General features: G+C 46.6%; 1 protein-coding gene and 1 long non-coding RNA gene across 4 annotated transcripts in view; one reads left to right on the top strand and one right to left on the bottom strand.

Annotated features, from left to right (window-relative positions):
* LOC106510064 (uncharacterized) overlaps positions 1-27,393 on the top strand; it is a 119,009-nt gene that overhangs the window by 36,566 nt on the left and 55,050 nt on the right. The window lies entirely within an intron of this gene.
* VXN (vexin) lies at positions 1,482-23,951 on the bottom strand. Its single transcript, XM_003125610.5, has 6 exons — positions 23,703-23,951; positions 19,453-19,508; positions 12,551-12,701; positions 8,564-8,625; positions 5,558-5,649; positions 1,482-3,822 (listed from the first exon to the last, which is right to left on the bottom strand). The coding sequence occupies exons 1-6, from the start codon at positions 23,767-23,769 to the stop codon at positions 3,639-3,641; spliced, it is 612 nt and encodes a 203-aa protein (XP_003125658.1). The 5' UTR covers positions 23,770-23,951; the 3' UTR covers positions 1,482-3,638.

Consider the following 27,393-nt stretch of genomic DNA (forward strand, 5'->3'; position numbering starts at 1 on the left):
CTTGGAGCACTTGTTCTTAGAAATAGCTGTATCTAACTCCTCCTCTACCCCTACTCCCCCAACAATTGCCGGATGGGGTGGAATGCCCAGTTCCATGGAGTCTGTGAGCAAAACCTGGTGTTGAGTGGGGCCACCTCTGGGGCCCAGGTGGTCAAAGAGCAGAAAATTCACCTTGATCTTCTGCAGATGGGAGTCTGAAACATTGGCCAGCACTTGCCCAGCATTCCAGGTAGCCCTCCCTGTTTGGGGCTGGATCCAGCTCCCCCTGTCCTTCCTGGAAAAGCACAAGCACCTCTTAGGCCAGCAGGCAAAGGCCTGGCTCTTTGCCTCCAGGGAAGGGAGTTTAGCTTCGTGGCAACCTGTGTTCCTAGGGGCCTGGAGCTTGGGGCATACAAGGCTTCCAGGAACAGAGGGGGTGTTAAGTGGGCCTATGACCTTAGGTGATCTGAGCCTCCATACTTGGCACCCACAGACCCAACAAGGGGCTGGAACCAGGTTGGCACAGGCGCAGCTGCCACGTCAGTGATGGAGTCACACATCTGGTCCTTCTTTAGGTCAGTTCACCTCCCTTGGCGGCACATGCCTCTTCCAACCTATGTGCTCCCTCCCAACAAAGGCTATTAATAGGTATGAGTCTTGTCTCACATCCCAAGCACCCCCCCCCCATTTTATTTTTTTAGGCACATGGCCTGGTGTGCAGAATTGCTCTCTCCCCTGCACTGTGGCAGCACCTTCACCACAAATGTTTCAGCAGAGGCTGAGGGTCTTATCAGAAATTGAAAACTAAACACAATGTGAATCCTTAAGAGAGTTGTTTTTGGTCTGTGTTTTTCCTTGCATGTCCCTGGGTCTCTGCCAATTTAGAGTCAGAGGCAACGCGTCACGTGACATCTTTTCAAATTGGGCTCTGGCTGCCGCTGCCTTCCCTGCCTGCTGCCCACCTGCCTGCTCTAGAGGCGGGGGTGGGGGAGGGTGCTCCAGAGAGCACACAAGCAAGAACTGAAATATGTGACTGGACTTGGTCCTAACAGAGGCAATTTTATTACCCTAAATGTCTTGGAATCCCTGTTGCCTCTGGCTCCGTCATTCCCCGGCAGTCGTCTGCAGCCAGCCTTGGCGTCCTTCTGCAAGTGGCTGTGACGTGAGTCACGGGGGCAGTCTCCAGAGAGGCTGACCCTGAGGTGGGCACAGAGTGACGGCCGCTGGGCCCCCTGGGGCTTGTGATGGGGAGGAGGGCGAGCCCTGAGAGCACCGGTCGGGCCAGGCCAGGCCCCATCAGAAATGGCCCGGTGACTGTGGGCAGGGCCTGTAATATCAAAACCAGACGTTGCCTGAGGATGGAAAGAACACGCTGGGTTCTTTCTCACAGTCCTTTTCATTTAGGAAAAGAAGCAATGAGGTCCAGAGGCATAATTCTTTCCCTGTGTGAAAGACTTCTCGCATCCAGTGAAGGAGCCGCAGGCATACTCTGTGGCGACTGATTAATGTCACAAACAAAGCATACTTTATTTTTATTAGAATTGGCCAATTAAAATGTTCTGTACAAGGCAAACACTTCATCATGAAATAATCAAATTAAAAAATAAATAAGCTCCATCCTACATGGACCCCCAGCTGCCATATACAAATAGAAGGACATTAGCTCTAAAGTAAATAAGATAAATAGTCATAGGATACTCTAATAGGTCCAGTGGAAATCACCTTTGTCCTGGGCCCCTTTATACTGTGGACTTTAGGCCCTCATTGAAAGAGAACTTGATGCTCAGATCTCCAAATCACATTCCAGTGGAAGGGTGGGCTGTTCAGAGTCTAAAACAATGGCTGAGGAGCAGAGGCCAGCCAGGTGGCCTCTTTTCTGCCCCCACCCCAGGCCTTCTTACATTTATTTCACCTGGAGATATGGAAGCAGGTAATTTAAAGGGCAAAAAAACCACGTGGCCACAGAGCAGCAGCATAGGAATAACATTGGAGTCTGAGGCCAGCAATGTGGCCAAAGTCCTCTTTGTACCAAGAAGAGGCAATTTCCAACCTAGTCTTAGACTACATTTTACCATGGAGTTGCTGGTTAAGTGGATTGGATTAGTTTAAGCTTCTGAGTTAGAAAACAAGCCTTCTGAGGGCAGAGTTGAGGCCACCGGTGACACATATACGATAGGCATATGGCCACTACTCTGCTCCACAGGCAGTTGATCACTGCACTCCTTTCTTTCAGATTCCAGCTTCCCAGCACTCTAGGCAGCGTGTGCCAATCAATTATGTTTAGCCTTTGAGATGAAAATTATTTACTAACCTTGGTTCGTCTCTATGTTCTGAAAATTTTGTATGAAGGAGTAGACAGAACACAGGCATTGGAGCCAGACACCTGTATGGGTTAGGTGCCTTCAGACTAACCATTTAACTGCTTTGAAGATGTGTCTAGTAAAGGGGGAAGGCCACCTAACTCAGAGTGAATAGAAAGATTGGCATAATGCGTGTAAAGTGCTCAGTATCACTCCCAAGACATAGTAGGCTTTTAATAAATGGTAGTTATCATTATCATGGTATTTTCAGGCTACTGATTTTGACAATAGAATTAATGATGACATTTCCATTGAAAGAGGGAAAGTATAATATTATACATTAGATTGAACCATGTGAAATTGATAATTATTTTGACCTACAAAAACAAGAATTTCTTCTTGTTCAGTGTAATACATGACTTATATTGTTTACTTGTTCTAACTTTGTCAAATTCTTTCCTTCAAAGATTGTCCCCACAGACTTCGTCCTACCCCTCAAAACTGTCCTTATATCAGTTGCTAGATTAGGCAATGCAAGAAGTCCAGTGGAAAAGTTGAGTCCACTAGCTGGTATCTAGTCACATGACCTCTTTAGGCCTTGGCTTCCCCACCTGTAGGTTGAGAACAACTGTGCTTTCTTTAACAGGGACTTTGTGAATGTAAGAGGTAATGGATGGGAGACTGCTTTCAGAAGTTAAAGTAATTATACCAAAGCAAGGTATTATTAATTCCACTAGATTATGGCACTTAAGAAAACACCGGCATTCAAAATTTTAAATCGTTTTTCTGTAGAAAAATCCGCATGTAAAGAATAGAGAATTCATGCAATCATGCCCATCGAAACCCATCTTCATGATACCCTCGAGTGAATATTAGAACTACTAATATATACAGCGCTTCGTCACTAAAAATTGTACAGCATCAAGATGAAATAAATATGGTAACAGGAACAGTGAGAATCATTGTGTACAAGCGCCTCAAACATCAAACTCTTCCATTTATAACCAGAAATTAGAACAACTCATAAGGAAGACTGAGGAATTGCCTGCTTCCTTCCTTGGAGGTCTTAAAATGGGTTGTGAACGTTTGGTTTTGGTGCAGTTCTGCTTCAATACAGAGCTATAGAAATTTTGTGACCTCCCAAGTCACTTTCAGACCAATGGCTTTATGGATTCTAAGCAGGAACAGTTTTCTTTTGCCTTCGAGAGAAGTTCCTTTCCATGTCCTAAGCCAGGCGATCAGTTGGTACTGGAGGGTGATGCGCGTGGAGCAGCCGCTAGCAGAGGTGAAGGTGGCTCAGTTCTGATCCAGAAGCTTCCTCCCCTTGCTGTGAACTCAGGGCCCCTGGGGAGGCTCACCTTAGTCGGCCTCAAAGGCGCTGTTGGTAGCTCCCACGTATTCAGACTTCTTCTTGTGCCTGCTCCACATCTTCCGGAGGATGCTGGGGACACCGCAGGAAGCACTGCCTGTCAGCGGTAGGGAGGCTTCTGCTCCCTGAGGGAGGGTTGGGTACTCTTCAGTCATCTTCTTGAGGTTTCTGGACCTACAAAAAAGCCAGGGGTGGTTGGGGAGGACAGTCACTTTGCTGAGCCTGACTGCTAATTGTTGTCCCCAAGAAGAGCAACCAGAGCCTTTGCTCCTCTGCTCACACCTCCTGTGACCAGGGTGGGGGGTTGGGAACGGCCTTTGCATGGGTGAGGGCAGGAGGTGGCCTTGGGCATGCTGGCTCAGGGATCTCAAGTTCTGCTCTTGTTCCAAACTCTACTATCCACCCCCTCCCACCTCTGCGCATGTGTTACCTTCTTGGTGGAAAGTGCAGGATGCCTGGGGCTGAATCCCACTCCCCACTTACTGTGTGGGCCTCACCTCAACCAGCCTCAGTTTCCTCATGTGCAAAATGGGGATAATTTCAGCCAACTCCCGGGGCTTTGTGTGGAGGAAAATAAGTGTCCAGCACACTGTCAACCTCAAAAACTGTTCATTTTTCTCCTTCCTTGCTCCCCTTTGGTGAAAGAAATGGCCTTCATTTTCTTTCAACAGCTGGGGTCCAGGAGCAGTTGGAAGTGAGCATGTCTAAGCTTAGTGAGAAAGGGGCCATTTAGACCCCTTTGCAATGCAGCGGTGTGGATGGAAAGTGGGCCTGTCTTGAGGCTCAGGGCTGGTTACCCTAGTAGCCAGCCACAGCCCCTGCCGCTCACCAAAGTTTGCTTCTAGAACCTAACACAATCCAAACAGTTTTCTCACTCTTCTTCAATTAGGTCCCAATACATTGACTTCGTTTTTATCATTCATTCTAGAAGGCTGTCTTTCATCTCATAGGGCTTCACACCGGTCTGTCCCTCCTTTAACTCCCCCAGCTTTCAAGGTGTGCACCCTGCATGTGGATACTGGAGCTCATGGCCCCCTATGTGTGAGCATCCAGCCCTTCCCAAGCTTCCCTCCCAGATTGTAAACTGCTTGGAAAATGATGCAACAGTGGCTAAGCTCTTCATACAGTCTCATCCAGTTCTCAAAGGAACCCCTCCAGAGGGGTACTATTTATGATCTATTATTATCCCCACTTTGGGGGTTTGTTTTTAAATAAATGAGGACCTGGAGGTCTGAATAACTTGCCTGAAGTCATGGCACGTCAGTGGCGGTGCCCAGCAAGCAGGTGGACCTGAGTGCAGAGCCCACACCCTTCCTCGTCCCCGAAGTCACTTTCTGCTCCCTCCAGCCTAGAGGATGGTGGTGGTGGTGCAAAGGGACACAGTGAACTGAGTTTAAGACCCTTGCTTGTCACCTTAGTGCCCCCACTGAAGGCAGCTGGGGGATTATCCCTCTGCTACTCCAGCAGCTGGTCCTGGATCAGATTTAATAGTAACATGGGGGTTATCAGTTTGGTTTGAAACATCTGTATCTTCTGTACTTTTTACCTGGGCAGGGCCGTAACCAAATTTATGAGGAATTTCTGACACCAGCATGCCTTTGGGAGGCTGTGAATACGGCCTGTGATTACATTTATCTAATTAACCAAAAACCCTCCCAAATGACACTTCTCCAAGTTTAAAGAGTGGCGTTAATGAAGTGGAAACCATCACAAACACTGCAGTTTAATCCTAGGGAAACAGTTGATGAGGCGCTACAGACCCAGGATTATTGCCCTCATTAAAGGTAATTTACAGCTGGCACGGATTTTGTCTGAGCATCTCTGAGACTGTCAACCGGGCCACCTGTTCCTCCTCAGCCACAGAAGCAGCACGGGAGGGGAGCCGAGGCAGCCAGGGCGCAGCACTTACCCTCTGGTCAGAACAGCTCCATTCTCCAAGCCTGGGGCTGCCGCCTCCAGGACAGCAGGGGCTTTCACGGAGATCCGGGCCACCGGAGGCATCTGGGTTGTGAGAAGGGAGTGTGAGGATGTTGCCATGTTCCTGGTGCTGACATTGCCTGGAGCCTCTGGAAAGGGCATCAGCTAGATGGAACCACCGTCAAACTAGGGCAGTGGTCCTCACGCCAGACACCCCTGGGAGGGTTTGTCAACAATTGCTGAACCCACCCAGGCTTCTGATTCAGTAGGTGTTGATGTTGGCCTGAGAATCTGCACTTCTAACAAGTTCCTAAGTGCTAGTCCAGGACTCCACTGTGAGAACCACCCACCTAGAGAAACTTGAAAGACAGCAATGCAGTCTAACCCCAGCCCTCTGTCCCCCTCGTACCCCATGGTCTGTCCACTTTGTTGTCAAATCCTACAGATTTTTTTTTTCTTTTTTCAGGGCCATATCTGCAGCATGTGTAAGTTCCCAGGCTAGGGGTCGAATCGGAGCTATAGCTGCCAGCCTACACCACAGCCACAGCAGCACCAGATCCGAGCCAAGCTCCTGGAAACACCGGATCCTTAACCCGCTGAGCAAGGCCAGGAGTCAAACCTGCGTCCTCATGGATACAAGTCAGGTTTGGAACCTGCTGAGCCACAACAGGAACTCCAAATCCTGCAGATTCTTGGTTTGAAATACTGCAGAGGTTAGTGCCATCCCTTTCCTCTGCTGCACCCTGTAGGACCAGTCACCTGGCACCTCCGTGCTTCCCACCAGACCCACCACATACCCGGGGCCCCTCCTGGATTCGCAGGCTCTCCCCACTGTAGGGTGAACCGAGGCCAACTCTGCACCCTGCTCTTCAAGGCTCCTCAAAACTAGACCCCACCTTTTCTGCCTTCTGTTTTCCCCCACGGGTACCAACTGCAGTCCCAGCAGGGCTGCCCTGCCCTTCCTGATGCTCACACACAGCTCTGCGTCCTCCCCCGACTTTCCCTCCCCTCTCTGGGTCCAGCCTCATCTGTGTCTGCCCTTCAAGGGCACTTCCTCCAGGAAGTGGCCAGGTTGGTTTCTCTCTGTCTCTTGTCCCCACAGCACTGAGCTCCTATGGGACACACTTTGGCACCCCATCAATTCTGTTTAGGGTTCTCTACTTGTTTCCTATGCTGGTGCAGTCTCCTCGGAAATGGCTTGGTGCGACAGGGGCTGAAAGGAGGTGGTGAGTGCTTAAAAAACATGGGGTGAATGAGAAGGAACTGCCGCCTGAGCAGGGCTAAGTCCAGAGTTTGTTCAGTCAGTGGACCTGGGCTCTGCTCTTCTACCCCAAGCCACAGGGCAAGCTTAAGGTCACCACATTCCTGGAATTGCTGGGAAATTCCAGGTCGAGGACACTAGGCTTCACCAGCGGGCCAAAGGTTGTGGGCAGAGTTACTGTGCCACCTTGTGGCTTCTCGGGAGCTGTCCCTGCCCACTGTGCCAGCAGTCCTGGCACCATGCTTCTTCCCTGCCCCTGTCCATCCCATTCCCTCCAGTGCATTTCAGCGTCCAATCAGTTTTCGCTGCGTGAGCTCTGACTTGCTCTCAGCCCTGGGAGAGGGGGCCTCCCGGGAGCTGCAAGACCCCAGTCACACATCTCAGGCCCAGGAAAAATGATCAGTCATGTTGCCTCTATGTCCTCTGCACTGTTGGTGTCTCTCCTTTGTGACCATGTCCCCATCACCATTCTGTCCCGCCCCACCTGGCCCTGGCCTGCCAGCTGCAGCTACCTCTTGGCCAAGAGCACTGTTTGAGGCCAGCCTGGGGCTGGGGGCAGGCAATCCAAGGTGGTGAGCTGCCCTCTTCCCCTCAGCCTTTTGGGCTCAGCCAGGGGCAGCTCTTGGAGCTGTCACAGCCCACCAGCTTGCATTCACTTTGTGGTGGCAGCCTAGCCATCCTCAGCTTCCCCTGGGTACTAGGTTGGGATGGGGGGCCCCTGACTGTCCCTTCCCTGCCCTTTGGGTGGTTTTCTCAGTACAGGGATGATGTACCCATGATAACTGGATCAGATTTTCCGCCCAGATCAGGAGCGAAGTGCTCACATCTCTGTCCAGTTTGTTCCATAAGGACAGGGTGGACCCAGGTACTCCTCCAGTCTCCTCTAGTTCTCATGATCCATGAGTTTTGAGAGCTGATGCCTCCCAGTATGTTCAAGCTGACCTCACCACTCTGCCCCTTCAGTGCCAGCCCAGAGGGTACCCACATTCACACCCAGGAGACGATGCTGAGATGTGCTTTTTCAGGGTGATGCTGATCTAGACCCAGACAGGCACTGCCTGATTCCCCCTTCATGGAAGGACAAGCCACCCAACTGGGGGAGGGTGGGCAGCAGGTGGCTCTCAGTTCCCTCAGGAGTCCTTGGCTGCAGAGAGTCACCTTGCCCAAGGTATCAGCCAACAAGCTATGACAGAACAAGGAGAAAACATAAAGCTTTGTCCCCTGGGTCCAACTTGGGACAACCCAGATAGACACTTGTTCCAGAGCTCCCATCTTGCATGGTGGTTCAGTGGTCCCCTCTGCTGACACCCCCGCCCCCCTGCCCTGGTTGCATACCCCAAGCCCCACACCTCAGAGTCAGCTTCCAGAGAACCTGACCTGGAGCACATGCCCTCTGCAGATGGTGGTATCTTGTGTTTTCACAGCACTCAGGACACCTGCAGCTCTTTACCCCTGTAGCTGCCTGGGGATTCGTCAGGCACATCCACTGAACTTCTTTCCCCCCCCCCCCCCCGTTTGGGTGTCCCCTAGGTAATTCGTCCTGTTTGGCTAAGAGCTGAATCTATGGCAGCTGGCGGTGTGTCACCAGCTGACAGACTTCAGGAGTAAAGTACCCCCAGCTACGCTTTGCTAGTAATCCTCAGACCTGGACACAGGACATGTAGTCTCTTCATGGCAAAGGAAGGGTAGGAAGTTTAAAGCACAGCATATACAACTAACCAGGCTACTCTTACTCACCAAAGCTTTTCCATAGGCTCGACTGCCACACAGATTTGCCGACTTGGGTTCAGAAATACCACCTGCAAAGTTGAGGGGACATTACTCAGTGGTGCTCTGGGTTCCACCTCCCCTTGCTTCTGCATCAATCAGCCCCTTAGCTGATCAATCACAAGGGGGGAATTTCTAGTGGCCTTCATACCGAGCAGCAAAATCACACAGTAGGCAACAGTTGAGTGGGTCACCTACACCCCTGGCACTCGGGTGGTGGGGGGCTAGAACCAAGGTCTAATGAGGTCACGTGTGTTCAGGTGTTCAGTACGTCTGCCTGCTGTAGGTGCTCAGAGGATGTGCCTTTAGCTCTTCCTTCTTTCCTAAGGCGCCAGATGACAAGAGGTTATCACAGTTGTCTTTTTTTTTTTTTTTGTATTTTTAGGGCCGTACCACAGCATATGGAGGTTCCCAGGCTAGGGGCCCAATCAGAGGTGTAGCTGCCGGCCACAGCCACAGCAACGTGGGATCTGAGCAGTGTCTGAGACCCACACCACAGCTCATAGCAACGCTGGATCCTTACCCCACTGAGTGAGGCCAGGGATCAAACGCACGTCTTCATGGATGCTAGTTGGGTTTGTTAACCGCTGAGCCACGATGGGAACTCCTATCACAGTTAAGTCTTTATAGCTGGGATCAATCACTTAATTGCTCCTGGACAGCCCTCTGTGAAAATTAGCCCAAAGTCCTGCCTGCTGTAGGAAGTAAGCCTCATCCTGTGCAAGGACTGGAGTTTTGAGTCCCAAGACCTTGGCATGAGGTGCACATAAGAACTTTCTATGCCTTTATTTCAGAGGCTCAACCCACTTCTGCAAATCCAGGTGTTGAGCCGAGGTAGCTGGTGATAGTGGGGGAAGCTGGCTTTCAGTCAAGGCCCTCCTGGGGCCGATGTTCCTGGAGGAGCCCCATCTTATCAGACCACAGAAAATAGAAAACTGCCCACCTTGAGGAAAACATCCCAATGCCAATAAAATGAAGTTACAGGACTACCAAGATCCCACCAGAATGTGCAGGGCTCTGGCAGCAGTAATGACAGTAGCTCATATTTCTGAGTATTTACTGTGTCAGGTGCTGTGCTAAATGTAAAACAGAAACATTATCTCATTTAATCCCCACCACAACCCTTTCTAGATGAGGAAATGGAGGCTTTAAGAGACACATGGCAATTCTCATGAACCAGGTAAGGATGATCTGGGGAATGGCAGGCTGATCTCCAAGGTGGTCTTGCAGGGCTGGGGAAACTTGACCTTGGGACCCACCCCCCCAACCCTAACGGGAGTTGCCAGGTGGAGAGATACAGGGAAGGCAGTGTGTAGAGAGGAGTATCAACGAAGGTCCGGAACATAACAGAATATAATGAGGGGTCAGAGTTACTCCACAGCTCAGGGTTGTTCTGTGTATGGATTGGCAGGGACAGGGGTGTCACAGGAGGGGGTCCTGGAGGGCCTTGGGCCTGGTCTGGAGGCTGGTTGGGAGTGGGGAGGACACAGTGTTTAAAGCAGAGGGATGACAAAGGCAAATTCTGCTTTCGGAGGAGACCCTCTAGTAGCTTTGTGGAGAGAGAGGACCTGGGAGCTGAGGGCTGGGATTGGCTGCCACACACAGGGATGAAGGGAGTGTGGCCCAGGTAGCCCGAGGCAGGGACCAAGAAGGAGAGAGACTGATTGCAGAGGAGCTGACACTGTCAGTGGTTAGTGTGGGGAGTTGGGGTGGGGAGGACAACATCTCAGCAGCTTGCTGGAAAGATGGAGAGTGGCCACAGCTGGGAAAGGAAGAGAGGTTTGAAGATGGAAGACGAGTTCCGTTTGAACAAGCTGACTCTGAGCTGTCCAAGGACATCTTGGTGGAGAAGTACCACCGGGAGCCAGTTCCCCCAGGCCTGGGTGGTGGGGTGTGCCCTTTCTGGGCAGTTGAGGCTCATCCGTTCAAGGCTTCAGGATGAGAGTGTGTCTCAGCCGGGCCTCTGCCTTCAGAATCCCTACTATTTCCAAGGTTCTCAGAGCAGATTTCTCCCATGTGAGCAGGTTATGGCATCTAGGAGCGTTCTCCTGTATCTCAGAAAAGAAACTGGTCTCCAGATGCACAAGGAGACACACAGCCTTCTGATGGGAGGATGAAGATTCATGCGCCAGGCCGGTGCCAAGCCTTTCCTGTGGAGAGCACAGGAGTCTGGCTTTGACTCAGGAGACCCCTCCCTCTCATCCCCTCTGGAATCTGTCAGATTGTGGGAGTTGAAGGAACTGAATCAATGCCCAGCTCCATTTTTTTTTTTTTTTTTTAAACTTGACTAGCACATTTTCTGCATGAGCTGACTGTCACACAGTGGGCAGACTCTCTCCATTTCATAACTTACTGTTCTCCTCTTCCAGACCAAGCTTCCATAAGCTCATTAGGGAGGAAAGTAGCCCCTAAAATGGGAAGACATTATTCTCTGGGGAAAAGAGGCAATTAGCTAGGAAATCAGGAGACCTGAGATTCTGTCACTATTGAGCAGTGTGACCTTGGATAGGTTGCCCCTTCTGTGTATCAGCTGGGGGTGCTTGCAGTAGATCGGTGGGTCTCTACCTTCAGGGTGCATTAGAATCACATGGGAGCTGGCCCCACCCTGGGATTTGATTCAGTAGGTCTTGGGTGGGACCCAAAATTTACGTTTCCAGGAAGTTCCCAGGTGGCTCTGCTTCTCCAGGGATGCCACTTTGAGAACCACCCACAGATCATCTCTGAATCTTTGCTAATCAGTATATTGTCCTTGGACCAACATCAACAAGCATCACCTGAAGGCTTAAGAGAAACAAAATCTGGGGTCCTACTCAGTCCTACTGAATTAGAATCTGCATTAACAACAAGATTCCCAGGTGATTCTTTTGCATGTTAAAATTTAAGAAACGTGGCTCTAAATTTCTTTTGTGATTTGGTAGAGAAGATATTCTTTTTCTTTCTACACACATGCACTCTTCCACCCACCCACCTATATATAGAGAAAAATTATCTCCTCTTAATTTGCAAGGCAGATTGTGGTTTTCCTAATGCTTTCACTCTCCATAAAAATGTATATATGTAATCACTTAATGAGAGAATATAGCTTGACTTATTTGTTCTTATATGTAGGATCATAAAAACAGGGTCAGGGTGTTAGTGACCAAAGAAACCTTAGAAAGAAGATGGATGGATGAGGAGACTACTCAATGGATTCTAATTTCAGTTCTTTTAACAAAGATGTTGACACCTAAAAGCTTTGGAAAAGATGTCCAAGACTTTGTGTATTTTTGGAGTTAAAAATATGAATAACTTTAGGCTGTGGGCATAAGAGAAATAACCTAAACCAGGAATTAAAAGCAAAATACCATTTCAGACTTCAGCAGGCTAGACAGATTCCTATTTCACAGTGTGGGGGTGGGAACCATTTTTAAAATAGTGTGGCAGGTAAGACCCTGATGTTTCCAGCTTTCAAAGCAAATCTGCCTCAAAATTCTTTTTATGGGTGGTTGAAAGGACTTAAGTCATGCAAATTTAAAATGGTGAGATTTTAAGATGGCAGTTGATAAAGAGCCTGTGTGATCTCACACACACACACACACACACACACACCACGGAATAACGTAAGCTTCTTTTTCTTCATGAGTCATGCCTACAGTAGTTTCCTCTCCCCCCAAAGAGAATGATTTTTATCTCCTCAGTCCAGCAGGACTGCCCCTGGAGCTGAGTGGTAGATGAAAGCATCCTTGCTCATTACACAGACCCAGAAACGAGTGTTTTAAGGAAGAAGGGGTTTTGCCGGGGCTGCTCTGCGGGGCCCGAGAGCACGTGCGGTGAGGGCGGGAGCTGCACACGCACCACGTGGCGCGCCGGAGGACGCCAAGGCTGACCACTGCGGGGACGTAGACACCGTGGCAGCTGCCCTAAGTGGCCCAGTGCCCCCCAGGGCGGTTCCAGGGACCCGGGCCGCGACGCACGTACCAGGCCTGGTGGGGGTCTTGGCAGGGTGGGGTCCCTGCTGCCGCGCATTCTGGAACCGTCCGGGCCTGCGGGCCTCGCCGTCGCGGCGCTCGCTGCGGTGCGGCAGCAGCTCCAGGGGCCGCGTCGTGTAAAGGTCCGACTCGATCACCACCTGCGCGGCGAAGGAAGGTATTCGGAATGTTATTTTCATTCTCAGCTTTCCTCTGTGGAGGAGTGAGGCCTGGCGTGCTCTCAGAGCCATCTTGTAGAAGGAGGAAGTAAGGCAGCACGTGAAAGCCTGAGGAGCCCGGGGGAGGCCCAGCGTTTCCTGCTCTGAAAGGGAAGCCACCGTTCCCTTTTAGGAACCAGAACCCCCACCTCTGCCATTCCTTTGCTGTCTGCCCCACCCGCCCCTCCACTGGAGGGAGGCGGGTTACTTCCCAGGACATGACTTCTGGCCTAGTCCCTCAGCAGGGGGTCTTCTGGGCCCGCAAAATAAAGAGGAAAGGGCTCAGCTAGGAAGGAAGAGCTCCCTGCCTTGGCTTGCTTAGTGCTCAGTTCTCATTCCCCACAATCCAGAGGCAGCGAGAGGGCCCAGGGCAGTGCATTGGGCCAGCACCAGGGAAGGCGGGCTGGATGCGTGGTTGGGGCCTCCTGAAACCCTCCTCACAGCCTGATTTATATTCTCATCTGTAGGACACTATGCCGGCCAGCTGGCTGCTGCTGGTGGTGTCTGAGATCAAACTGGTCTGAGGGCAGGTTCTTTAGCAACCTAAGGGTGAGATTGGGGAATGGGGAAGGAGCAAAGGGGAGACAAGGGTTTAAAGGGTTTCCCTTTTTTTTTTTTTTGTCTTTTTGCCATTTCTTGGGCCGCTCCTGTGGCATATGGAAGTTCCCAGGCTAGGGGTCCAATCAGAGCTGTAGCTGCCAGCCACAGCCACAGCCACAGCAACGTGGGATCTGAGCCGAGTCTGCAACCTACACCACAGCTTAGGGCAATGCTGGATCCTTAACCCACTGAGCAAGGCCAGGGATCAAACCTGCAACCTCATGGCTCCTAGTCGGATTCCTTAACCACTCAGCCACGAGGGGAACTCTCAAGGGGTTTCCCTTTTCGAGGTCAGCAAATTGCCTCCTGGAAGTAGGGAATGTATTTGTGCAACAGCTTCACTCTGGAAATTTATGCTCTCCTGTTGGGCTCAGATCAGAGACCTGGGGCTGGTAAGGAGGGAGAAAGACATGAGACCTAGGTAATGTAGCAGCGTCATGATTTTAGGAAAGTTCTAGCCCAACTCCCTGATTTTACAAACAGGGACACTGAGGCCAAGGGCAGCTGTCCATAAGGTCACAGAGCTATAAGGGGCAGAGCCTGGACAAAGACCATGGTTTCATGATTCCTAAGTGAGTGCTTTTCATAAGACCCACAGAAGTGCTGACATCTAGGTAAGAATTTTCAAGTGCAATTAATTGTTCACAGAGCATTTGGAAAGATCAGCAGATCACCAGGCAGATCCCTCCTCCACAAGGTTGAAGTCTGGGAAGAATGTGACATTTGCAATCTCATTCATCCATCTTTCCTGATGGTGACACTGCTGCTTATTATCAAGGGGCTGTGAGTCACAGTGATGATGGCTCCGTTGCTTTGGGAGGCCCGACTGACCCACACTTTAGTATAACTTTATTCCTTTAAGCTATTCTTACGACGTTCGTGACATCAGAACGAACAGGATGTCAATAAAGTTGTCTAAGAATCAGAGGGAATGGGGGGAAGTAATGAAATTGTCTGGAGAAGGAACAGTGTGTGGCTGTAGAAAAAGAAAATATAACTTACGAGGGGTCTAGAGAGGGAGGAAACTTCCACACTAAGGACAGTTCAGAGAGGAAAGAGATATTTGTAAAGGAAGAAACCTGACATCCATGTGGTAGCTCATGGGGTGAGAATAGATGCAAATAAGATTTTCAGGATAAAGTCATAAATGTTGGGACATTAGAGCAATTACAGAATAGGAACAATTTCTCGGGAACTCAGAAGCCAAAAGCCAGTTGGATGAGGAAAGAAAAGGCCATGGACAATTCTTTCTTCTCTGAGACTTAGTTTCCCCATTTTAGGTGGGCTAAGACCTTTCTTGTCTTTTCTAGTTTGAATGTTCTGTAGAGCTGGGTCTGAGTTTTATGAGCAAAGGATGAGTCAGACTGTTAGGGAAAATCAAATAGAGCTCAAAGGCCAGAGGACCTTTTTAAGCTGTCTCATCTGGACTGCATATTTGTCTTTGTTGTTGTTGTTGTTGTTGTTGTTGTTGTTGTTATTGTTGTTGTTGTTGTTGCTGTTTCTTGGGCCGCTCCCGCGGCATATGGAGGTTCCCAGGCTAGGGGTCTAATCGGAGCTGTAGCCACCGGCCTACGCCAGAGCCACAGCAACATGGGATCCGAGCCGCGTCTGCAACCTACACCACAGCTCACGGCAACACCGGATCGTTAACCCACTGAGCAAGGGCAGGGACCAAACCCGCAACCTCATGGTTCCTAGTCGGATTCGTTAACCACTGTGCCACGACGGGAACTCCTGGACTGCATATTTGAAGACAAGCCCCTAGCCTCTGATTTTTTGTTTTTGATCAAAAGCAATTTTTATATGTATTCATATACTTGAGTCATTTTTTTTCCCTTGAAGTAGAACTGTTTTAGAGAGGGAAGGTCATAAACCATAAACATAGCAGTCTTTCTCAAAAATTTCCATTCCCAGGAAAGCTGAGAGTATAGTTCTACGGAGCCTGGCTGAAGTCAATTGGATATTCCAGGAGGTGGTGCCCCGTGTTTTGGGGGCTTCACCTCCCCCATGGAGAGTTGTCTCCTTTGTTTAGATTCTAAATCCCTTGAGAAATTTCTTCCCTGGAATTCCCATTTAACTCCTAGAGAGTATGTTTTAGTTTCTACTTTTAAGCTTTCGTAATCATAATTGTGTCCTTATGAAGCCAATAGGTGTTGGTATGAGGGTGATTCAAACAGAAACACTGTGTTAGAAATTCAGGGCAAGGAGTTCCCTTGTGGTGCAGGGGTTAAAGATTTTGTGTTGTCACTGTAGCAGAAAGAAATTCAAGGCAAGATCTTGGTTGCAAACTAAATATTCCTGATTCACGAGGGATTGTCCCTGAGTCATGAATGCTTTGTGGCTCCTTCAGATCCAGAAGTACAGATCTTTCTTAACGTACGGTGGGATTACATCCTGATATATACCGCAAAATAGCGTAAGTCAAAAATGCATTTAATATACCTAATCTATCAAATATCGTAACTTAGCTGAGCTTACTTTAAAGATACTGAGAACACTTATATCAGCCTTCAATTGGGCAAGATCATCTCACACAAAGCCTATTGTATAATAAATGTTGACTGTCTCAGACAATTGCTTGAATACTGTACTAAAAGTGAAAGATGGGATGGCTGGCTTGGTCCAGGGTGGTTGTAGGTCTATCAGTTGTTTACCCTCATGATCATGTGGCTGGCAGGAGCTGCAGCTTGCTGTACTGCCCAGCATCACAAGAAGAGTATGTATACCACTAGCCCGGGAAAAGGTCAAAATTCAAAATTCCAAGTGCAGTTTCTGAATGCATTTTGCTTTGGCACCATCATAAAGCTGAAAATCATGAAAGTCAAACCATTGTAAGTCAGAGACCATCTGTAATGTCAAATTCAACTCTTTGACAGAAAGGTCTGTTCTCTAACTCTGAATTACCTCACCAACACCCCTTGCCTTTCCAGTTTTGGTGGCACTCACTGCTTTTTGAAAGTCAGGAGTGTTTTCCTTCCAGATCGTGGGCTTAAGTTTTCAGAGATAAGAGAAAGATAAGAATTTCTTGCACTACATCAAAGAACCCATGAAAAGCCCCTCTTTCTTAATATATGAAATAGTCTCAAAAGTCCTTTTTTTTTTTTTGTCTTTTTGCCATTTCTTGGGCCGCTCCCAAGGCATATGGAGATTCCCAGGCTAGGGGTCGAATCGGAGCTGTAGCTGCCAGCCTACGCCACAGCCACAGCAACGTGGGATCCAAGCCGAGTCTGCAACCTACACCACAGCTTAGGGCAATGCCGGATCCTTAACCCACTGAGCAAGGCCATGGATTGAACCCACAACCCCATGGTTCCTAGTCAGATTCATTAACCACTGAGCCATGACGGGAACTCCTCAAAAGTCATTTTTTAAAAAGATGTACAACCGACAGAAGGATGAGCAAAAGATGTGTCTTTTAACCCATAGGGGAAAAAATATCGAAATCTAAGAAAAGATGAAGAATGGTATTAATCACTAAAGAAATGCAAATTGAAACAATAAGAGGTTTTCACCTATGAGATTACCGAAGATTAACAACATTAATACCATATAGTATTAGCTAAGGAGTTCTGGTAAAGTTACTTTAAAACAATTGCTAAGAGTTTGGCAATGGCTATAAAATTTTTTCAGTGTTCATATCCTTTGAGCATTTTCTTTCTTTTTAAAAATTGATTTAAAATTGACATATAACATTGTGTAAACTAAAGTATAAGGTATTGATTTGATGACCCAGAATTTTCATATCTGATTTATGCTTAAATGCATTTGCATAAGTGTATAAAAAGTATGTTGAATATTTCTTGGGGCCTTGTTTTAGTGGAAAAAATGGGGAAACCTCATTTATCGATGATTTGATTAAATAGTCCAAAAAAAACCTTCAGATTTAGTTTGGGTAAAAAAAGTTGTAGTATATTATTCATACAGTGGCATACTATGCAGGCTCTATAAAGAATGGGGAAGAGCTATGTGTATTAATTGGATATAAATATGTTCAAAATATTTGTTGAAAACAAAACAGCAAGTTACTGAGCAATAAAGCATGATAATTATATATTGGTATATGAGAAATTTTCACTTAAAATGCAGGTGCTTATTGAATGCTCAGTATGTGTCAGGCTCTGGACTAAGCACTTTACATACTTTTTCTGGTGGTTCTTGGGATTTGCCCTCTCATTATCCCCATTTTAATACTGAGGAAATTGAGTTCCAGAATGCCTCAGCAATTTGTCCAAGGGCACATAGCTAGAAATGGATAGTTCTGGGGTTTAAAACTAGGAAATGGGGAGTTCCCTGGTGGCTCAGCTGGTAAAGGATCTGGCATTATCACTGTCGTGACACAGGTCTCTGCTGTGGCTCGGGTTTGACCACTGGCCTGGGAACTTGGTGGCAAAACAAAAAAACCCAAAGCAAAACAAAAAAACCCCTGGGCAATGGCAGTTTGACTCTAGCCTCTGTACTTAACCACTGTGTTCTACAGCGTCTCAGGATTTTCTGATTCTATATTTTACATCTTTTTAGTGTTTGAAATTTTGTATTGGGCACATACTGCTTCGGGAATTTAAAATGTAAATGTATATCAAACGACAATGACTAAAACCCAAGGTCATTCCCAGGACACTTACACTTTTTTTTTTTTAATGGAGAATAGGATTTAAAAAAATTGGAGGGAGTTCCCGTCATGGCGCAGTGGTTAATGAATCCGACTAGGAACCATGAGGTTTCGGGTTCGGTCCCTGCCCTTGCTCAGTGGGTTAACGATCTGGCATTGCCGTGAGCTGTGGTGTAGGTTGCAGACGCGGCTCGGATCCCACGTTGCTGTGGCTGTGGCGTAGGCTGGCAGCTACAGCTCCGATTCGACCCCTAGCCTGGGAACCTTCGTATGCCACGGGAGCGGCCCAAAGAAATAGCAAAAAGACAAAAAAATAAAATAAAATAAAATAAAAAATTGGAATACTTATAAACTCAAAATGGTGTTCTACAAAAGAAATTGTGATAGAAACTCCAGTATAATCAAGCGGAAACAACAGTTAAAATAAACCTTTAAATTAATATACAGAGATGTATTGACAGCTTTTATATAAAGAATCTGTAAATCAGGAGTCCCATCATGGTGCAGCAGAAATGAATCTGACTAGGAACCCTGAGGTTGCGGGTTCGATCCCTGGCCTCGATCAGTGGGTTAAGGATCCGGCATTGCCATGAGCTGTGATGTAGGTTGCAGACTTGGCTCGGATCTGGTGTTACTATGGCTGTGGTGTAGGCTGGAGGCTACAGCTCTGATTCGACCCCTAGCCTGGGAACCTCCATATGCCATGTGTGCGGCTCTAGAAAGACCAAAAAAAAAAAAAAAAAAAGAATCTGTAAATCAAATGAGAAAATCAGTCTCTAAAGATATGTAAACTAATTTTAAGCTAATGCCTGTGCTTATTAAAGTGGTGAAAGATAATACAAAAAAATGAGAGCTGATGTTGGTGGGGTTGGGGTTAATGGAAAAGCATTGTTGGAAACCTGGCGGTTGTTCAGAATTCCTGGTGATATGTGATGAAACTGCAAGCAGAAACTATCCTTTAAAAATCACTGTTCTGTCCTCCACATCTAGCAGTGTCTTTCACACGTAGTAGGAATGCAAAGATTGGATGGATGGATGAAACTGTTGCTATCCTTTTACTTGTTCATTCTACTTTGAGGCCTGTGCACAACAGAATTAATCCAAAAGAACAGTATTTTTTACAGATTCATTGCACTGCTATTTATAATAGCGAAAAAATGGCACTTTGCAAATGTCAACAATAGGAGAACACTTAGGTCGGGGACGCTATACCCACTATATTGTGGACTCCGATCAAGACCAAAAAATGTCCATATAAAATGAAAATTGCTGTCTGTGCAGAAAATGATAGAAGAAGGGGGTCTCATTCAGGGCTGTTTGTTGTCTGGCTGACCTTTGTCAGCTATTTGGATTAAGGATGCAACAGTGACAACATGGGCTATAGAAAATCTTCTTGGTTGTTGAGAGCAGTGGGAAGGGAAGAAGCTAGATAGGGCTTTTAAAAATGTAAGTCAGTAAAAGGGATCAAAATTGAGATTTCCTTACATTCTTGGTTAAGAGATGCTGAGAGCTTTTGACTCTTCTTCTGGCTGGACTGGACACTGCAAAGAGAAAGAAAGGAAAGGTGTTAGAGAACCCTGTGAAGCTGATGGAGAGCAGCAGTCCTGCGAGGGTTTGCACCTGGAGCAGGACAATGGGAAGAAGAGGCAAGTGCACTTGCAGTTTTAGGTGTTACTTGGTTAAGTGCACCAAAGCTCATAGCAGCCGAAAGGTGAAAACAACCCAAATGTCCATTAACAAATGAATGGATAAACTAAACGTGGTATAGACATACAATGGGATATTATTTAGCCTAAAGAAAGACTACAATTCTGATACATGCTATGACATGGATGAACCTTGAGAACATTGAGCTCAGTGAAATAAGCAAATATTGCATGAGTCTGCTTGTATGATACCTCACCTAGTCAAATTCATAGAGACAAAAAGTAGAAAAGAGGTTACCAGGGGCTGGAGGAAGGGGGGGCATGGGGAGTGATTATTTAATGCATACAGGGTGTCAGTTTTGGAAAGATGAAAAAATTAAGAAAATGGATCATGGTGATGGTTGTACAATGTGTCAGTGTACTTGATGCCACTGAATTGTGCTCTTAAAAAATGGCTAAATGGTAAAATTTATATTCATGTTTTAATACAATAGGGAAAAAAAACTTAATCAATCAGAAAAAAGTTACTGGGTTGGAAAAAGGTGTGTGTGTTGTTGAAAGTGGAGACACCCCGGCGTCTCTTTTGCGCGTTGATGCCAGAGGGATTTACTTGATTTATGTGAAGTGAAATCCTGCCAAGCCACTGCCTTGCCTAGAGCGGAAATGACTTGTCACATATCAGATAAGTGATCAGGTGAGAGCCGTGTTGTTGTTTTCTGTGGAGGGAGAGCAGCCGTGAAGCCAGGGGTGCAGAGGGCTGGTTAAGAGCCAGGGCTCCGAACTCCTTTGACTTAGGTGTGACTGTGAACTTGATCACTTGCCTGCTATGTGACTTGAGCGGACCACTCTTTCTAAGCCTCACTTTCCTCACCTGGAAGATAGGAGTCAAGCTAGCATCTACCTCAGAGGGTGGTGGAGAGGGTTCGGTGAACTGATCTTTATGAAGCCCTTGGCCACCTGGCTGGGTGAGTTCTCAGGAATTAGTGTGGTGATTACTACCCAACGAGGGCAGGTGGAGGAGGGAGCGCTAACCTCTGGGGACTGGAGATTCCCTTAGGAGTTCTCTTTCTGGAGTTTCCTCCATTTCCCCCTGCTGTTCCTCGACTCCCCTCACCAACCCCTCTCTGTCGTTGTTTACCCCAAGAGAATGGCTCTGAATGCAGTGGTGCTCTTCCCTCTAGAATTAAACCCACTGGGGAGCTTCAGGAAATAACTTCTGGTATAATTTCATGGTAAAACCACAGCCTTTATCTTTTTTTACTGTGAATTGTGCCCATGAAATCTTTCCTTTAAAGGGCTCTCCTCTCTAGGAAGTAAAAGTATACAACTTGTGCCTTTAAAATACTTAAACACCATAACACTTGCTTAAAAAACATCATAACCTTATTTTTGTGGTGTATTAAGATGGCTCAGCTAAAAACATGTACAGGTATTACGTAGAACCATTGTGTATATGTGTGTGTGTTGGAAAGAGGGATATAACACAACCACCATAAACGTGACAGTGGCACACATTGAGCTTTCCCAGGTGACGCTTATTTCCTTCTCTCATTCACTCCTCAGAGCAGCCCTGTGGGGGCGGGTCTCCTCATTAACTCTGTTTTGTAGGTAGGTGCTGAGGATGAGGGTTCACACGGTGGTGGAACGAGGCCTGTGCTTTTAAATGCCAGGCTGCTGAACTTGTGCTCTGGTCTATGTTATTGTCATTGCATGTTGACTAAACAGGAGCATCTGGGAGGGAGTGTATACCAGGGGGATCATAACCCCTGTTAGAGAAAGTCCAACAGCCTCTGTTTCTGCAGGCAGGGACCATGGGAGTGGATGGAGAATTACTGATCTCTTTCATAAGCAGTAACTTAAGACTTAGCACTGAATTCTCCCACTGAGAGCCCTCTGCTTGATGCTCTGGAGAAGGCAGGGTGAGGCAAAATAGGGTGTAGGAAGAGGTGGGCTTCTTCCACGTACAGTCTCAAATGAAACTGCCAATAAATATTCCTTTTCTAGAGAACAGCTTCCAGAGTCTGACCTGTCCGTGAATACTGATGACTCTTTGGTTTAATACCAGGAGGTGGCCATGAATAAAAATGGCAAGAAAGAGACATAGGATTGAATATTTATCTTTGACTAAATATATTCATTGCTCTAAATATGGAATAAAAATAGAAATCACATTGATATATTTAATGACTCTTACTTCATGCCAGGTACTGTTCTAGATGCTTTATATACTTTATCTATATTTCATTCCCCCCACCTCTGACCAATAACCTTGAGAGGTTAAGTTCTAGCTCTGTTTTTTTAACAAGAGTGGCAACTTAGGCCCAGAGAGGTTAAGTGCTTGCCCAAGGTCACACAGCACAGAAGTAGCAGTGGGTCTCTTGACTCCTCTTCTAAGCAAATGAGGGCAAAGGCCTTGTTTTGAATGATTTTCTTCAGGTGAAGTATGACACTGCCCCTGATTTGCGTAATAAGTTTTTAATTTAAAAAGGCCACTCAGCTTTGATGTTTTTCTCCTTCAAGATTTTTTTAGATGGAAAAATTTACAGAAAATAGACATTTTAACATTTTTCATATTTGCTTTCAATTTGTTTTCTTATATAAATGGAATAAGAAAATCAGAGGACAAAGTTTGGTTCCCTTTTTACCCTCCCCAATTCTGCTTCCTTCCCCCTCTCCAAGGCTGGTAATATCACTGACTTTTAAGTCTTTCCAGCCTATGTCTTTTATATTTTCCTCCAGATATATATCCATAAACAATACATAGTAGTTTTGTATTTCCATATTTAATAATGATCACACACATGTAATTTTTAGCCTGCTTTTATTTCTCTCAGCGTTATGCTTTCGAGACCTGCCTGTCCATACACATAGATGTATTTCATCCCTGTTGACTGCTCTGGACTATTACAGAGTCTGACCACACTACATTTTATCCCTTCCCCGCTTCAAGGACATTTAGGTGGTTTTCTGTGTTGTTCTTGGGAACGCAGTGCCCCTGTGAGCCTCCAGGTGTGAGAGTATTTACAGAAGTGGGACTGCTGGGTCAGAGGGTCGGCTTTGACTTTCCAGGCAGTTCCAGAGTCTCCAGAGAGAGTCCCAACTTCAGCACGTGGGCGACTCCCCGCTCTTTTTTGCCTCTCCCTCTAACTGGCAGTAGATGTCTAACGCTTAATTTGTGTTCCGTTGGCTGTCTCTTTGTGGCCAGGCTGTCTCCCTTCCCCCAGCAGTGGCCCTGTCGGTGGCTGACACGGGAAGAAGAAAGGCATCGTTTGAACAGGGGGTCACCAGCAGACCCCCAGCCTTCCGCGTTCAATCTGACAGTGAGACCAGGGTCTAAGTGGCATCCCGAGCTCTACTCAGCAAGACAGGGGTGGCAGGGAGAGTGCAGAGCGCCGGAGAGAGGGCCCAGCTCTGCCGGGGGGGTGGGGGAGTGGGGGTGGGGGGTGGTGGGAGCTGTCCAGGACCCAGACCCCTGGGTTCCGAGCTGTCACCCAGAGCCCTTCCCAGGACTTGACACCATTCACCTCAGAGCACCAGGGCTTGCACAGAGTCACACCCGTGGCAGTGCTGGTTCCAGGTTAACTTTGGGAGCTAGCCCTGGGGTCAGGCCATCACTGGACCACTTCCCTGGACTTGAGCCTGCTGCCGGCAGCCTCCCTCCTCACATTTCAGGGCACAGTTAGACATCATACTTTTGAGTGGGCTGTCTCATTTCAAAAGCCACTTGCTCCCTGGAGGAGAGGAAAGAGTCTATCTAGCTGCCCTGGGAATTTTGTTTTCATCTCTCTTTCCTAAAACAATGGCTTGCTGTCACTTTCAGTCAGCATATTGGGTCAGCAGGATCGAATTAAGTGAAATGGGGAGTATTTTAACTGCCCTCATTTTCCCCGTGATGGATTTTTTTCTCAATGATTGACCTTCATCCATGTGCCTCCTTTTCAGAAACAACAACCACAAACACCATCAAAACAGAGACTATCCGACCTCAGGGACCTGAGGCTTGTAAACCTAGTAAAACAGCACGTGACTGTCTTGACCCTCCTCTGAAGCTGCCACATTAAGGAAAGAGTCAAGGGCAATTTTACTCACCTTTGGAAGGAATCACGGTGGTGAAAACTTCTATATTTTCATCGCTGCAGCTGTAAATCTGATGCATCGTTTCAGCCTTCTCTCCCCAAAGGTGCTGGGGAACCGGAGGCCTCTCTCTAAACCCCTAGTCGCGAGGTTTCCTAATCCAGTCTGACTCAGGGATCATTGTGCTGGTCCACAAAAGACAGGCTGGTGCTGTGAGCTCATCTCATTCCAGAGTCTTCCCTGCAACATTTTCTAATCCCATCTGTCTTTTTTTTTTTTTTTTTTTTTTTATGAATCCTATTATTGCGAACCTTTGATTGAGCGTGGCGGCTTCAGTCCCCTCCCAGCCAGGATGTATTTAACATTTTTATTTTGCCCGTGTCTGCCGCAGTGAATTTGGAAGTCTTTTGTGAAGTGGTGATGAAGTGAGATCGCCTACTCGGTTAGCGTAGCGCCAAGCGTGGCTGGAGGATTTTACCGAAAAGGAAATGTGAATTTTGGTACCCCCTTTCATTTCAGAAATACAGGGGTTTTTTTCTTCCTTCCCCTCCAGAAGAACTGGCTATTCAGTAATCTGTCATGTGCTAATTTGGCTCTCTTCAAAGTTTCTATTTTAAACAAAAGGACTGTTTTTCCAGAGCATTTTTGGCTCACGCCAGAGCATGACAAGGCTGGCATTTCTAGAGAGCTGTGTGTTTAGTATTTCCTTGTAGAAGCCTGCAGGTGCTTGTAGGGGTGTGGTGACAAGCAGTGCCTGACACTAGAAGTGCCCAATTATAGGGAGGTTATATTTTTATTATTCTAAATATCCTAACATATATTATCCTAAATATCCTATTATAGCCTATATATCTTATATTTTATGTACATAAAATGTGTCCTGTGTATATCCTATGTGTATCCTATGTATGTATATCCTGTATATCTTATGTTTTATCCTGTATAGCGTGTGTGTGTGTGTGTATATATATATATACACACTATATATATATACACAAAAAAAATAAGGCATGGTTGAAGCATAGGTGTATTATGTCAAACCCACTGCCTTTCATTTCACCAGTATAGATTTATTTCTCCCTGTTGATAACGATGATGATGCAATGTTAATAATGATAGCTGACATTTATCAAATGCTTGCCAAGAGCTAGGGAGCCCGATAAATAATCTCATTTAATGTCTACAACTACTTGGTGAGACTAGCTATTATTTTTGCCATTTTCTAGGTGAGGAAACTGAGGTATAAAGAGATTAATTTGCCCAAGATTAAAATACCTAGTTCATGGCAGAATCAGAATTTAGTCCCTAACCTGACTCCAAAGCCAGTGTACTTAACCACTAAATTGTACTCCATTCTTCATCTCCAAAGCATCCCCCCTACTTTGAACCTGGGGGGGACCTGAGCCATAATCTCTTAAACTTGGATCTGGTGACCTCTGATATTTCTGTTTTAGACAAACCTGGGGCATTTACTCATCCCGTGGTTGTCAGCATTACCTGCACGTCCCTGAGAGCAGCACAGCCACAGAGTATGGCTCTGGGGAGCCATGTCTGTTCTACTTGAATTTGTCCCCTTGGGCACGTTTTATTGAACCAGGACAACGCATAACCCAGGCTTCTGCCTCCGGGAAACAGAAGTTGGACCTTGGCCTGGGACCAGAGGGAAGGTATTGACTTTCAATATCTGAGGAGGTTCTCAGAACCAGTGGGGGTGGAGCTAATGGGAAGCCAGGGACACAAGTGGAATGCTACTCTGGAAGGGGCCTGAGGCTCGGATGCAAACCCAAGGTCAAGAGTTTTAGTTAGGGGAGGAGAGCAAGTCCTTTTACATTGACCTGTACTTGGTGGGTCTGTGGTTCTGTGTGCACTCAGGGAGGGGCCAGTGGGAGGCATGGGAGGTTGGGGGGTGTAGGGAGTATTGGGAGGGTGAGGGGTGGGTGTGGAGAGATTCAGACAGAGCATAAAAGGTGGGGAGGGGGAGGATTGCCCCCACTTAAGGGTTTCCCATTTTCTGTCTTGTCTCTTGGCCCTGTGGCCTTCCTGTCTCATGGTCAATAAGATAGCTCTGTCTCCATCTGATAGATTTCCTTTTTGCTTAAACTTAAGTAGATTTTGGTCATTTTCAGCTAAAAAGAGTACTGTCTAAAAGGCCTGTCTATAGATTTTGTAACCTCCACAGTGATTCACTTTTTGGATGCTATAAAGTTTAGAGGAGCACCTAGTACAGTAGAAAGCAAGATCCAAAATTATGTTGAAGATGGAGTTCCCATCGTGGCTCACTGGTTAACAAATCCAACTAGGAACCGTGAGGTTGCGGGTTTGATCCCTGGCCTCTCTCAGTGGGTTAAGGATCCGGCCTTGCCATGAGCTGTGGTGTAGGTCGCAGACACGGCTTGGATCTGGTGGTGTTGTGATTGTGGCATAGGCTGGTGGCTAGAGCTCCGATTAGACCCCTAGCCTGAGAACCTCCATATGCCTCAGGTATGGCCCTTTTCTAAAAAGACAAAAAGACAAAAAAAAAAAAAAAAAAAATTATGTTGAAGACATGTTAACAGACTCTAGGTAATAAAATCTGCAAGAAATTTAACAAAACTGAATGAAAATATCTCCCTTTACATTAAAAATTAATTATGGAATTGGGTTGATCTGATTAAGCAGTAATTTATGAAAAAGAAATCTGGGGATTTGGTTAACAAATGCTTAATAAGAGGTAATATTAAAGAGCAGGGGCTAAAAGACGTAGATATGGTTTCAAGGACTTGATACTAAATTGAAATTAAGAACCCTCTGGGACATCCAGAAGCCAATCAGGATTACTTGGATTTAATATCAGGAGGTCCAGGCTGGATTTTTTTCTAAGAAAGCCCAATTTAATCAATTAGAGTATATTGTACTATATCTAAGGATTATACCTGAAACATAGAAATAAATGAGCTTATATAAGGAAACACATGCAGAGAAAAACAATTCTTAAATAACTTCCCTGTTTGAAATATATTTTAAATAATAAAAAAATACCTGCTTATTGTTACACATTCAGAAATTAAAGAAAAATTGAAATCCGCTCCCTCCATTCAGGTCTCAGTTCCTAAAAGCAATTATTGTTTACAGACTAGTGGGTGCATTTTTTTCATGTGTGTGTGTGTGTGTGTGTGTATAGTTTTTTAAAAATAGAAATGGAACTATAATACACATATATGCATGCATGCACTTATTTATGGGGAACATATATAGTTCCCATCCTTTAAGTGTGCAGGAGGCTACTGTGTTATAAGAATTTATCCACTCTTTTCTTTTTTTTGTCTTTTTGCCTTTTCTAGGGCTGCTCCTGCGGCACATGGAGGTTCCCAGGCCAGAGGTCGAATCGAAGCTGCAACCACCAGCCTACACCAGGGCCACAGCAATGTAGGATCCGAGCCGCGTCTGCGACCTACACCACATCTCATGGCAACGCTGGATCCTTAACCCACTGAGCAAGGCCAGGGATCGAACCCGAAACCCCATGGTTCCTAGTCGAATTCTTTAACCACTGCGCCACGACGGGAACTCCCCACTCCTTTCTTGATTGAGCCATAGCTTATATCCATTTTTTAAAATTAGAAACAATGCTGCAAAGAACATCCTTATATCTAACTATATATCTTCTATATATCTTCTAGAAGTGGGAATGTGGGTCATAACATATGCATGCTTAATTTTTTTTTGC

The sequence above is a fragment of the Sus scrofa genome, chromosome 4 (assembly GCF_054392235.1).
Source record: "Sus scrofa isolate SSC_HxYL_T2T_F1_AM1 chromosome 4, Sscrofa_HxYL_maternal_Yorkshire_Landrace_v2.0, whole genome shotgun sequence".
Taxonomy (NCBI): domain Eukaryota; kingdom Metazoa; phylum Chordata; class Mammalia; order Artiodactyla; family Suidae; genus Sus; species Sus scrofa.